A 15,674-nucleotide genomic window follows, 5' to 3' on the forward strand; every position below is an offset into this window, starting at 1 on the left:
CACAATTGTTTAAGCAAGTAACAGCTAAGGAAAACGTGTAATAAATGTTTTTTTCCATTGCAGTAACACTACCTTCGATAAAGAATCAGAAAGTGATCGTGCAGAAGAGGAATTCTCCTCAAAATGCTGATGACAAGAACCCTGACCTTATCCCGTTAAGCAAAGGTGAGTCTATACATAGATATCTACGCCTATATACTATAATAATTTAGCTATAAAATATAATGTATTGTTACAATCATCACTCATACATACGACGAAGCAAAACAGCGTTGCTTTACGCTAGTTTTAACGCTGCGCCGCCGTGGTATCATTTCGGTCGATTCATACCGAAGTATGGCTCTCCTACAATTTAATTACTTTATCTAAATAGTTTTTTAGTTATTTATTTTAGTATTTATTTATTAAAAGGTACATATAAGCTAGTGCACAGTCCAACAAAACTATAAATAAAACAACTTACAACTAAACTTATACGAATTATGATGTTACAAGGTCTTTTGATATCTTCAGATAACGCTTAATACTGACGTATGTACAATGAATTCATGATCTTCAAAGTGATGCACAATACATTACACCTGCGTTTTACAATGTACATGACCTTTACATTCGAATTTCCCTTTAAAGTATGATTTACATAGGTGTGACAGACAGACAGACAGAATGTGAGATTCAAAGGGTTCCTTGTTGTCATTGAAATCCTTAAGATCATTGAAATTTACTTTAAGTGGTGTGATGATACAATGTATCGTGCATGTCATGCATCCTTGTCTAAGAGTAAAGGGAATGTTGGGAGATGTAGTTCTATATCACACTAATATTATAAATGTGAAAGTTTGTTTGTTTGGATGTTTAGATATTTGTCCGTCAATCACGCTGAAACTACTGAACGGATTTGGATGAAATTTGGTATACAGTATACAGGCAGGGTATGAGCTGACTTGGGTGATAGGATACTTTTATCCCACGGAAACGCGGGCGAAGCCGCTGGCAGAAACTAGTTTCTTAATATGTACTTCCTTACGATAATCTATTAAACAATAATCTCAATCATCTCATATTGAACCATAAAAATAAGTGACGAATCATTCAATAGAATAAAATAAATGTACAAAAAGTACTAAAACGAATAAATTGAACAGAAAACACTAATTAAAATAAACGTTGAACACTTAGTCCAGCATTAGTCGGAGACCAACATCGATATCGCGAGCGATTCAAAATAGCACTTAAATTAAAATAATGATCGGACACTTTCGAGTTGTAGAAAAAACTGTTGTTAGCTCCTTTCTGCAAATTGCTAGAGGAAAATGGAACAATTTGTAGTGAAAGGTGTTATTTTAAATTGTAGTGTTTATATTTGTTCTGGATTCTGAATAATAGAATTAATGACTGATTGCACGGTTCGCACGATAGTTGGGCAACTGGCTGTCGCGGAATGTGTAGCGGGTTTGATTCCCATACGGAGCAACTTTCTTTAAAGAAAAACATATAGAAAATACTTATATAACCTTCCATACCGGTTTTGGTTACGATGTTTATTATGTAGTTGGAAAATCCACATTTGTTCATAAATATTTTATTTGTCCACCGAGTGGATATGTGGAAGCACTATTGCCCACACCACCACCAGCATAATTTATGTGGAATTAATTAAATCAACAATTATAATAAGATGGTAATTTCTCAAAATCCCTCTTTGACAATATGATTAAGAACATAACAAGAGAATAAAGAGTAGATGCTACTACTCCTGGCTATATCCTAAGTCAAACAATATTACTTGCAATATTGAAACTATACCAATCTACATAGAGCCTTAGATGAGAACATTCGAAGTTTAACACATCCAATCTCCACATTGATACTTCACATCCCGATTTTGGGTCAACGACCAAACGTAACCGCGCCATATTATTTTATTCCAGCAATACTCTAACTGTGCCCAGAAAAGCCTCGAAAGGGTAATGATTTGTTCAGTAATTCTACTGTAATAATGACTGACATAAACCCATTACTCGTCGTGTTATTGAATTTTTAGCTGCGTCGAAAAAATAACGTACCTAACGTAATATGAAAACACAAATATGTGAGACATAAAAACAGAATGAATGGTATTTAATAAGTGAAGGATTCAAGCAAAAAATGTTTGTGAATTTAATTTTGCATGTACCTGGATTTCTTTGTGTATGTCCTATTTCGGTCGGCAATTGAAAAACACGACGTTTCGGTTTATTTTTGTACGTAACGTTTGTTATGAAAATAATAACATTGACTGAAATCTTTAGGCGGTTTTGTGTTTAATGTTTGATATTTAATACAGACTTAAATAATTATTTTGAAGCAATGTAAACAGTATTCTTGATAGCGCTATAAGTAAATGAGCAGTCTTTTAAATAACATTGCTATGTAGCTATGCTACGAAGATGTCAATAGCTTAGCCGGGGAACTATGTCACCGTTTACAAAGATACTTAGCTATGTATCTGTGAGATTAAGATGTGCTATAAAGATGCGCTGCCGCAAAATATCTGTGCGAGGAAGATGCGCAGCTCAATACGCAATGTATTGATCGATGTTTGGAAGCCACCCATATCTTTCCATATAAAAAACATAGCTTAGCTGCTTCAATTTTCACCAGTACTAAGCTATATGTACCAATGAATATGATTGGTGGAAACCAAACACATCCACAGCAACGTAGCATAGCACATCTCTGGTGGAAGTCCACTCTAAGACAAATTTGTCGATCTACTCAACTCTCTTGATCAACAAAAGTGTTAAAAATCCTACTAAAATACCCGATAAACTTTAAACAAAGCTGTATTAACAACTCCAATAGCAACTCCTTTACAAAGAGCTTACTATACTAGAGTTCAAATAAATAGCTTTATAACGAACAAAGACTTATTAACTAACACATAGCGACACAAACTAATGAATAACGTGCTAACGTTTAAATAGAAAGTCCAGACAATAAATATTGTACAAATTAATTGCACTCTTTACGGAAAGAATAAATTTACTCCAGTGCACATGAGTGCATACTTGTAGATTTACGACGGACCAGTGCAAATATATGACCCAGATTATGTATTTTGGGTGTGTTTTTAATTGTTTAGTGTTGATATCCCATTTTTACTTGGTCATCTTCTTAGTTTTGTCTATTCATAGTAAAGTTGTTGTACGGAGGCTTTCGGAAAGAACAAAGCCAAATTCAAAGATTCAAATTCAAAATCAAAGTGTCATAGTCAAAGTCAAAGCCAAAGTCCAAGTTAAAGAGTTGAAGCCAAAGCATTTATTTCAATTAATCCTTAATCAGGCACTTTTGAAATGAACTGTTGTAATATTCAAAGAATAATTTATTTATAAAAAAAATCACATCACATTTACGAAGATGTTTTCGAAATACTAGGCTAGTAATTGTACTAAACTTGACTTAAACTTAAAAAAAAAAAACACATAACAACATTCGACTATAATCTTCTATCTCTTCTCTTACACTGTAAACCTTGGAAATCATGCTCAAACTTATAATATGACATTTAGATACATGGCAAAGGAACATAGTTCGCTCCCTATCACATAGCCTGCAAAACTTAGCGTGTATAAAGTCCAAACTTAAACGCGACCAGCAGTTTAGTTACCATCAGCAGCACTTTCTAACTTTACTTATTAGCTGAGCAAACTATCTGCTCTAGGTTTTTATTCCCCAACTAAGAGTATTAGCAACTTCCAGCTTATGTTTTGTACATTTTATTTATTTAAAAGAACGTTACTTCGACACTGAGTTCCTAAATAAATTAGTTGGGGAGTTCCACCCCGATTTATGGAGTCCCCAAGTTTTATATGGTTTCACTGCATCGCTTGGAGTCGAGTTTTAGCTTCGATTTTATTGGATTCAGTGTCTAGGATAAAAGTCCTAGAGAATCGCTTGCAATTATTTCATTTCTGATATTTTGGTCAAGTTACGTCCTGTCTTTGAGTATTTTATATTTGTTATGGGAGTTTTAGGAAGTATGAAGATTTTATTTGATAATAACAAATAGCATTTTTGTTATTGAGTGGTCCAGACTATTATGTTATTTTTTTGTAAATTTAATATAAGGCATTCATTGGATAACTTATTAGCAATCTGTTTTTCCATTGCAAGTTTATTCACAACCACCTACACGTACCACTGAGTGACACAATTGGATATACATTTAAAAACTGTTTCAAGTCAAATGTCAGCTTCGAAACATCCAAAATGACTCTCTGAATCTCTCTCTCTCTCTCTCTCTCTCTCTCTCTCTCTCTCTCTCTCTCTCTCTCTCTCTCTCTCTCTCTCTCCTTCATAAAATTCATCACACTGTATGGCATTAAGCAAACAAAATTCACGAATTCTAGGAAGGGAAAACTGCAGTTTCCATCTACTGACAAGAGCACAATACTGCAACAAACATGTCCACTGTGTAAATTCGTTGTAACGAGAAAATTTAATGACAGTATCTTGTTGGCAATGTGTCTTATAAAATGTTCAGTGCAGGCATGAACCGTTGACAAATTCCTACCGAGAATTCTGCACTATCTCGGTTTCTTTACTCTTACGTAATATTCATGGCTGTAGCATGTCGTTTGTGTTATTTAAAGTCACGGTACTTTTACTTTAGTAATGTAATTTTATGTTGTATGTATAAGTATTTATGTTGATATATTAAACTTATGTCTCATTATTCTCCAAAATGAATTTCAATTTCAATGTTATTTACGTACCATTTTGTTACTAATAAAATCCAAAATTACTTTTTGCCGTCTTGCAAATAATTGAAATAATGAATTGATTTTTGCCGTTGCCCCGCGCTATGATTTTCTCCTGTATTGCGGATACGTTAACAAACATTCAAGATCACATACTTACCAGAGCCGAAACAACAATTTGTAGACCATACAAAGAATTTGTCCCGCGCGGGAATCGAAACCGCTACACGCTGTGCTATATGGTGGCTTCCGTGCCAAATTAATACTATACGATTACTGCTTTGATTCGTATAATTTTATATAAATTTATATTATAGAAGCTGTTCCTATATAGGAACAGCTTCTTAATAGCTAGTATTCGTTGCTCAAAATATAAGTGCATACCAATATGAACTCTATGATTTACTCAATAATAATTAGTAATTTTTCAAGCTAATAAACATCAATTAATATACATTTTACTCCACCATTATATTAATCTCTATTATCTTATAAACTAAACACAAATCCGTCCGTACACAAGGGGCATACCAATCTTGATCAACCGTGACCACAGTCAATCGTGTGAATAATTACTAGAGCCGATAGCCTTAATGACGTACACCATATCAACAAATTACGACTATATCTCGGTAATTTAGCCGCGTATCATAAAATAGCTTGGTTAATGTGGTTCTGGCTGAGATATTATATAACGTATCAAAACATGACGGTCTACTACTTTTTAGAAAGGGGATAGGTAGGTGCATAAGCAAATAAAAAAGGTGATATATATGTATCGTCATGCCTTTTGTCTCCGAAGCGGTCAGCGGAGGTGCACATTACGACACGTAATGCCATTGAACAATGTACACTCACTTTTCACCACTTATGTTATAAGTCCCATGTAATGTAATAGGTGAGCCTATTGTCATATACTGGGTATGGATCCAGAATCCGTGCTGTCAAATTTTCGAAAAACCTAAAATAGCCCAGTAATGCTTCGCCCGACTCGGGAATCAAATCCCATCCCAATTCCCAACCAAAAAAAAGATATCATAACTGGATTTCCCTTTAAAATAATGCTTGACACCTTACAGGGAGCGAGAGACGTTACAAAATATTTATTTTTTATGCAGCGGTCCCATACTATAAAAATGTTACCAATTGTCCACATTTTAATAAACCACTTTCTGAGCGCTTATAACCAATCTACACCATTTTACTTATAAGTGGTACATTAGTACGTAGTGGGGACGTTTTTTTGTGTGACAATGCACAATCACTTTATGGTATCTCCTCTTTGTACTTGCTTCATAGTTATACCCGACGCAACGAACGACGCGGCGCAAAGAAGAATTAATTATTAGTCATGTTAGTACATGGTTATGAGTGATGTGTAATATTCCATTACTTCATGGAAAGTCCATAAACCTATGCATACACTTTTTTAATGCTTTGCTCAGTTTGGAGAACGTAACCGATAATCCCACATTTGAATTAAAGTCATTGTTATTTTTTATTTACTTTTAAGCGAAAACCTTTTCACTTGTAATGATTTTAATATAGATATATTTCTTTTTTTCCGTTTTTTAACAACAACAAAAGTAAATTTGTAAAAAAATATTTTTGTAAATCATTTCAATAAGATATTTGTTAACAATTTAAAAATATCGACATTGTTTGGACCATCTGTATTATACAACGTGTAACAAAATACCCATATACATCAAAAAGGACTGATGAATACAGGTTGAATAGAGTCTCTACACGAAGTTTCAGCTTAAAATACGATTAAAAAAAAAATTATCCAAATATTTGGTATCGCATGGTTCTTGATTTTAAATCATACAAACATGTCACAACACTACAGGGGTCACTCGCTAATATTACGAAACATTTCTTCTGTCAATCTGATCGCCTAGTACCTTTCTACCTAATTTTTAATCACACGGGCGGCGCGATTTGAAAAATTCATAACTTGGTACCATGAAAACATGAGTTTAAAAAACCCTTACCGTATCGTTTGTTATGTTATCTAGAAGCCGTGCAATTGATATGTATACCCCCTATTTGTTACACGTTGTATAAATGGAAAGTAACTCTTTTTCGCAATACATTTTGTTTTATGTTTAAAACAAAATGTATTGCGAGCAAAATATATACGAGAACATTGAGTTTTTTTTATTAAAATTATAATAAAACTGAGCTCAATCTACAGCTCTTTAACTTATCACAGTTAGACACTGCCTTATAATATTTATTTTAATTTCGAACAACGTTTTATTTATTTCTAACAATAGAATGATTTAATGCAATAACTCCTCTATTTTGAGGTATATTGCAGCTAAAACCGCTCGACTGCAGCGCTTAGTGAGACTTGATAACCTGTCACTCATTTGCCGCATTGACACACTCACTACAATCACTTTGCGGTTTACCTCCCAAATTGCTTTAAACAGGACTGGATAATTTGAAGGACGTTTGAAGTGTATTTCTCTGCAGTTTTTGTGTAATACTATAATACGATAGCAACAAAACCAACGGTTTTACGACTAGCCTGATGATTATTTAAGAGATTACTGTAGCCTAAAGGCATTTTAATCTACCTGCGACCGTATAATTATAACACAAGCCATACATTTTCAGAGAAACTCCCTAAAAATGACGACATAGTCAAACAAGGATGCTTTTTTATCAGACACTGCAATGTTACTTTACGATTTCACACTAATATTCTATAAGGGAATGGTGCTTATTTTGACATTTTTAATACATATCATTAAGGATTAGGATCCAATGCTGAACAAAAGTCTCACTTTTTTCCGTCATCGGAGGTGATATACACAGTTTGGGAATCGACCAATCTATATGCTAGCGCAAAACTCAGAAACAGCTGGACTCATTCTCTAATACTTAATTGTCGTCTTTCATTTCGCCAGGAAAAGTTTCACAAGAAAGGAAAAGAATGATATCGTCATTAATGCATCCTGAATATAGATATCAACCCAGGCCACGACGACTCGCTAGGATGCAGTAAACAAAATTCTGTTTCTTCCACACAAGTATTACTAATTTGTATTAATTTAAACTTTATGTGTATTGTAATAGATTTGTGATTTAAACCTGCGTTGCTTTTAGGTCTATATTTGACTAACAACTACCAAACTAGAATGTATGTTTTAGAGACGTACACTTGTCTTTCTATCGTTTTCTTTAAACAAAAATAAATATGTGCATAAAGTCATATACATACTAGGTAGGTACAACGATTGCTAAGCTAGAACAATCATAAAGTCATTGGCATAAATCTCATTTTACGAAACGTTGAACTTAAATACATCATAATTATTATAATCATTTATTTTTATTTACGTGGAAAAATACAGGTTATAAAACTATGACGTCACGTCATTCATGACCAATAATTAAGATCATTTCACTGATTACACGCCGCGGTTGGAATTGAATTCCAATTGCACGTAACGATAATGTTAGCTTTAATCTGATCACTTTTATTGATAACGTACATAAATATATCATTTAGTAGTTTTACATGTTTCAATGTAATTGTTTTTCATTGAATTTTTTGGTCATTTTTCAACGTGTGGGTACATTTTTAAGATTAACTTTAATGTATATGGTATGATTAAGTGTTAAAGTAAAAAAGGTCTCACAATGACTAGCTTTAAAAAAAGGTTTTTGAAAATCCCATTTTCTAACAGTATTACATCTTCTAGCACTTAAGAAAAAAGAATTTAAATCTCTAGAAATATATTAAACTCTTTCTTCAAATTGCTTCGACGAAAATCCAGTCTGATATATTGTTAGCAATGATTAATTTCAGCTGCGCGCCGTTACGACATCTCAGATGTTTCGTCCTCATTAATTTGTTTTAATTTATTAAAGAAATATTTTTCACTAATCCTGTATATCGTTGTCTTCACAGAAATCCTTGGAATTCTTTAGATAAATCTGCTTTAAAGATAATTGTTATTAACTAGCTTAGTTTCTGATAGTAATAATAACAACATAGTTTATAATTGACGGGTATAAGTGCTCTTTTGTATCCTATTTACAAAATCATTTCATTTTATTTCATATCGTTTCATTTCACTTAACTTGATTTCACTTCAATTCATTGGACTTTACTTCACTTCACTTCACTTCACTTCACTTCACTTCACTTCACTTCACTTCACTTCATTTCACTTCACTTCACTTCACTTCACTTCACTTCACTTCACTTCACTTCACTTCACTTCACTTCACTTCACTTCACTTCACTTCACTTCATTTCACTTCACTTCGCTTCACTTGGCTTCAATTCATTTCATTTATTTTCATTTCATCTTATTTCATTTCATCTTATTTCATTTCATCTTATTTCATTTCATTTCATTTCATTTCATCTCATTTCATTTCATCTCATTTCATTTCATTTTGTATCTGGACTATTTTGAGTAAATAACGATCACTGTATTGTATACGTTCTTAAAACGACACATGACTAATATCAACCAAAGAACAAAATGTCCACATGCATGAACTAACAAATTTCTTTTTTTTTATACAGGTGTTGCAGAAGCCCCTCCAGATCCGCCCTTGTATTCTGCAATTGCTCAGCCAAAAAATTCAAACAGCGCGCACAGCTTGCAACGTACACAGACGCCGGTGACGCCCATCTCATCCCACGCACATTATACTGATATGCAGGTTGGCACACCTACTAACGATTTTCTTCTATAAATGGATTGTTTGGCATGCAATTTGGGATCATTAGGTCATGCAACTTAGGATGATGATGATTTCAATCTTATTTTACCCTTAACTAAATTCTAAAATACCCATACGCTTGCATGCTCATTGACGATTTTCAAAACCTACCAACGGCAGACTACTTTTTACGAGTTATACTTTCTAACATTATTTAGACACCACTGGCTTATAACTATAATAGGAAAACATCGTGAGGAAGTGTTGATTAATGTCAAACCTTTTCCATGTGAGAAGAGGCCTTTGGTGTTTGATGGCCAGTTATAGTCTGATGATGTGATCTTACCCAAACTTTACCACCAAGACCTTTGCAATTACGATTTACCTTTAACCTAACCTCTACAATAATCAACTAACAAACACACTCTTAACACATACGCAGAATTTATGTTCAACGACCCCAATTCTAAGGAACCCACACATGTAATAACAACTTAATGGAAAGAATCCTTAGAAATAGAACTCAATATAGAAGATTGACCCAATCAACGAGCATTTCTAATCAATTATGACCTCTATGAACCCATTGCAGCTATACTGTTTGTACTCAATTTGCCATGCAATGGTTTTCACTAAATAATCATACCAATAATTCAGTGTTTATTGGATGAGTTCTACCAAAGAGCTTTGGCTAACTATCGGTTAGCTGTAATTGAGCATTTTGCTTATTTAACAAAACTAATGTTTGTATGAAAGCTAAAATTAGCAAACAGTTTTATTTATACATTCTGTTATGTTTATTTTGAAGTGTATTTATGTAATTATATGAACTGTATTGCGTTATTAATGTATTCAAAGTATTTTTGTTATATGAAAGCATGGAATACAGAAACTAGTATGATAGTATAAGTATGAGTAATTGAGTACTTTATATTTTGTTCACAACTAATTATGTGTCGAGGTTTCAATCTACAATTTCTAGGTAGCTTATAATTATAATAATGGGTCACGGCCTCATCGATTCAATACGAAATGTGTGTGTTTCATGTGTGTGTGTCAATTCAATATCGACTTCAAAAACTATTGACAGTCACAAACTCAGATCAAACAAACATATTTCCTGTGCTCATAGAAATAAGATCTAAAATACAACATTCCATATTTACGTGTACAATATTTCCACAGAATGATTCCGGTCGAGGGATGATCAACGGTGCAATGAGGTCACATCGAGAGATTGTCACCACAAGGACACCGTTGTTAGCGGCGCATCAAGAAAGCTGTGTATAAAAGCCATATCCATTTTCATTTCATACCTACATTCTTGTATATGTGAAAAAAAAGTTGATATTGTTATCTGATTTTAATTCGATTCGCAATAACAATAATGCGTTCTAGCAGTTATAAAATTAAGACATGACTGATGAACAATTATTAAGTAAAGAAGATTATTAGAAAAATTATTGAAATAAATGGTTTTAATGATATAATATTAGTTAGATACTCTTTAAGAGAATGTCGGACGGCTCTAAGCTCCTTTAGGATACATAGACATAAGTACCAAACTGTAAATATAAGTAATAAATACATATAAAAATTGTGTTTCGATATTCACATACGGAATTTCATTTCGCAATGCACTAATAGAAGATTTAAATGTAATTATTACAATTAAATAAAATGTAAAAAGTTAACGTCATACATACATAAGTGTCAATAAATTATTTAATTTTGATTAATAAACAATATTAAGGCCAGTCCATTTTTTTTAATTTTAATTACTTTTATATTGTATATTAATTCGCGTTGCAAATTAAATAGTTGTCAATTAATTAAAATTTTAATTAATTATGCCTGTGATTTATTGAAATGGCGGAATGACAAAAGTTAAGTTCTCATTACGATCAATTTAAGCATTAATTTATTATTATTTATTTAGTACATAATTAAGTTTTAATACATTTGTTTATTATGTTATCAGCTCACTCAGGTAACTGTTTGACGAGGAACTTGACTAGTTTCTAGCCATGCATATGACACAGACATATGATGCGGCGACTATCGCGCTGCTACTGAGTACTCTAGCATGGCTTAAAACTAGTCGAGTTCCTTGTGAAACAGTTACGTGTGTAAGCCGATAACACAATAATTAATTTCGTAAGTCTCATGAAAGTTATACTAAAAACATTGTTTATAGTGCGCACGGAGCTAGTAGTTGGTCGCTCTTTAAGTGGTGACAGGGAGTTGCAACACATAATAATAATATGAGATGTGACAATGATGATCAATCTTGAGATATTGTGAACACTAATTAAAAGAATAAATAAAACACAAATGAACTTTAGAAGTTTGACAGAAGCGGCCAACTAGTTCCGCGCAAACTATAGTGTATTATTTTATTTATATAATTATCATAATAATCATGATTATATTAATTAATAGAAGAAAGTTCTATTTTTTTTTGTAGGCAATTCATAATATCTTATCTTATGTTATACAAGGTGTAAGAATATTACGTTATTACAAATATAATCATTAATTATTTATTGTATTAAAAAAAATCTTCATCCATGACGTCACTATATTAAATATACTTAGGCACAAACTGCCATACACATCATACAAAATGTGTGATAATTAATTAATATTATAATTATTACAAATATATGTAAATAAATGTACAGATATAATGATATGTAAATAATTTAATTGCAGCATTATTTTATGACGGAAATTAATCAATAATTTTATGCCTTGTATGACTGTATGTTGAAATAACATATCAGTTTTTATATATCAACTAGTTTAACTTTATTTCACTCCGGAAAGTCCGTCACATATCAAAATTAATTAAATAAAAATAATAAAATAATGTAGATACATTAATTATTGAAATAATAAAGAATAAATTAATTTATTAATTGTTAATGGAAAGTTTCATAAATTATAATTTTGAATTTGTTACATGTTCGTACCCTCCCGGACTGGTTGTATATATTATATTAAAATGTAAAAATACAATAAAAAATTTGCTCATTCTAAGGGATATAATTGAATTTAATGTAACAGCACGAGGAAATGTTAAGTTGTCGGTTAAAGATACATTGTGGGAAGAGCAGTTTTTTAATACATGTGACTCAATAAAATGTCGAAAATTGATTTTGGTGTTTTATTTTCTAATCACTAACAGTATGCAGTGCTTCATTATAAATTAGCTGAATATGTCGATGTATTAAATTTACATTTCAATAGTTGAAAGACTAATTGATCTAAGCGACAATCTTTTGCGATACTAATAAAATTTATATACATTCACGTTCGGAATCACCGAATTATTCTGGCATGATGTATATAACTATCGCAAAAATTTACTCTTAGATCAATTAGCCTCTCAATTGTCGATGAACCAGACTATACACTAAAAACCTCAAATTAAAAATATGAAACTTGGTTAATATAGTTATGTTATTGTTTCCAAATCGTAATTCTTGTTTTTCTAACTTTTAACATAAACCGTTTGTTTTTTACTCATTTATAATTGACTTGAGAAGTGTTGGCCTTGTGTCTTCATCAACAAGAAATCCTAAAACTATAAGACAATAGAAGTTATGTGACACATATAACAAAAGAACTATTCTTTAGTCTCTTTATCAGAAGCTTCCAAGAAAATGATGGCTCGTATACAGTGGATTACACACACCTTGGTAAATTAATGACTGCACAAACGTACGGGGTCAACTCTCTGCTACCCTTATTAGCAGTGATCTCTTTAGTAATATGTTACACCGTTATACCGTTAAACTAGCTGTTCTATCAAGTAAAAACTATGCTGTATTTTATAGAGTAAATCGTTGCAGCAGTTTTTTTTAAAAGTTTGCACAAACTAACATTTTCTTTTGAGTCGTGGGTGCGTTTACAAACATACAACATTCACATACACATGACACTCAGACCCGAAACAACAATTGAATTGAAGCCGCTACACGTTGCCGGATGCCCAGTCACTGCACCAACCGTGCATTGTAATACACCTAAGGATGTATTATATGTATACGAGCATCTACGGACAAAACTGACTGTGGACAGTCAGAAATCTTAATCTCTTTAAGAACGACGAACCACGTCGACAAAACATATTTTTACGCAGCATACAAATATCACTCTCCTTTTACGATGTTATTGCTTAAGAGCCTTAACTTGCAAAAACACAAAGAATAGATGATCATAAAATTATAAATCCTGATGAAATTCATCAATGAAATAGAGCATTATAATCGCGAAGAAAGGTCGATATCTAAGGCATTGTGTCCGTGATGCAGGTCGGTGGCACAAAACGGTTGTCCCGCATCACGGGAGCCGACGCGATATAACCATTTGTTACGCATTCAATGCTCGCCCTGCCTAGCTATTTATCTTGCAACCATTGACTGGGCGAGTCGTCGATCAATTCTAAGCGTTTCCATCGTCGATTAATCAAATGGTAAGTCGGTGTTTAATCTTAGTGTCAGGATGGTGTTGGAAATATTGTAATAATCGTGAATAGGATATTTCAATGGTTATAATAATATATCATTAATATTTTTCCATCCGAATTTCATATAAATCACAAATTGATAGAAAAATAATAATATATTATGATATGAGTAGCCTTCTGTCTCAAACATTGATGTCAAAATATAATGTGAAGGTTGATTTCAATTTTCACATCAATAGGATTCAACAATGAGCTCATATTTTTCAGACTACGATTTATATTTTAAAGTTCATGAATATCTTATATCTGAAATTGACAAGAAAAGTCAAAAACTTATATCTTTTATAAAACAGTAGGCAACTAGTTTATCTTTATATCGATCGAATCACTTACACAGACATAAATGTCAGAAGGTTATTTAGACAAGACATAAATTCAATTTCTGTATTCAAATTCCAACATGCACGTAGCCAGGCTACGTCTGTAGCAAAATTGCTACGGCGTAGTAAACTTGCTACGGCTACCAATACGGTTACGTAGAGGTGAAGTATGAAATCATTTTTGTGTGGAGTTTTAAATTTTTATTGGCAGGCTTGGACTCAAAATGGTCACTGTGGTTTGTATGCTTTATATATTTATAGTAAGGTGAGTAAGAAGTATAAGATAGTAATCAGGTAAAGTAAAAACTTCATATTTTTCCAGATAATTTTGAAATGTCAAAACGCATACTGACTGCACGGTTGATGCGGTGGCTGGGCAACTGGCTGCCGCGCAACGGGTAGCGGGTTCGATTCCCGCACGGAGCAACTCTTTGTGTGATCCACAAATTGTAGTTTCGGGTCTGGGTGTCATGTGTATGTGAACTTGTATGTTTGTAAACGCACCCACGACACAGGAGAAAATCCTAGTGTGGGGCAACGTTAAAAAAAAAGTAGTAGTAGTAAGTAGTAGTAGCATACGTCGCTCTACGTACTAGGGATTTGAGAAAATTTTATCAATGTATACGCTTTTCGGCATAAAAAAATAATATAGATCATTAGTATTTTGGTAAAAAAAGTCTTTGCTAAAAAGAAAGAAGAAGTTTTATTTTAAATACCTACTAAGGTCTAACTTAATACCTAAAGCTGACGTCATAATAGTGTGTTACGCAATAATCCAAGGCGAACTTTGTTTCAGAATCACCAGTTACATAGTACTTGCAATATTGTGAGTTAACAACTATCCTAGCAGCTGTTCCCTACATATTACTTCGGTAGATACAAATATTTATTCGCCAGGTTTGAATGGATAGGCCGGAGGAACAAATGGACGTGTTATACGGGGTTATGATTTACAAAATGGGTCCGGATTTTCTATAGGCTATTTTTTATAGAAGGATTTTTTGTTTAAAACTTTTTCACTTTTAAATAATGCTGGTGTTACTATGCGATGTATGGATCGCAGGGTGGCCATACATAGTACGCATCTTTCCATATAAAAAACAAAGCTTAACTGAGTCCCTTTTCACCAGTCCTAAGTTATGTGTACAAATGAATATGATGGTGGAAACATCTCTCACCCTACAAAGGCGTTGAAAATAAATATGGTTCCGATATAATCAGATTACATTTAATCATATAATATATCATTACAATATTACGACAAAAATAGATTTATATTTCTATTTCTAATTAATCCCCGTTCATAAATAAACATTCTATAAATAAACATGTAATAAGATTGCTTCAAGTTCCGAAATCACACATCAATCTCCCACACTTACA

The 15,674-nt window shown here is 32.7% G+C and overlaps 1 protein-coding gene across 5 annotated transcripts in view; it reads left to right on the top strand.

Annotated features, from left to right (window-relative positions):
- The window catches only part of LOC118282043 (nephrin), a 253,331-nt gene extending 241,603 nt beyond the window's left edge, over window positions 1-11,728 (top strand). For 3 of the 5 annotated variants that reach the window (XM_050705443.1, XM_050705442.1, XM_050705441.1), the window contains exons 15-17: window positions 64-165; window positions 9,298-9,437; window positions 10,623-11,728. In XM_050705443.1, the coding sequence (XP_050561400.1) occupies window positions 64-165; window positions 9,298-9,437; window positions 10,623-10,727 (347 nt within the window). In that variant the 3' untranslated portion in view covers window positions 10,728-11,728. Of the gene's footprint in view, window positions 1-63; window positions 166-7,663; window positions 7,787-9,297; window positions 9,438-10,622 lie in introns of those variants that run through there. The other 2 variants (XM_050705444.1, XM_050705445.1) reach the window with 2 other exon arrangements.
- Window positions 11,729-15,674: the final 3,946 nt, after the last annotated feature.

Source organism: Spodoptera frugiperda, chromosome 27 (assembly GCF_023101765.2).
Source record: "Spodoptera frugiperda isolate SF20-4 chromosome 27, AGI-APGP_CSIRO_Sfru_2.0, whole genome shotgun sequence".
NCBI lineage: Eukaryota > Metazoa > Arthropoda > Insecta > Lepidoptera > Noctuidae > Spodoptera > Spodoptera frugiperda.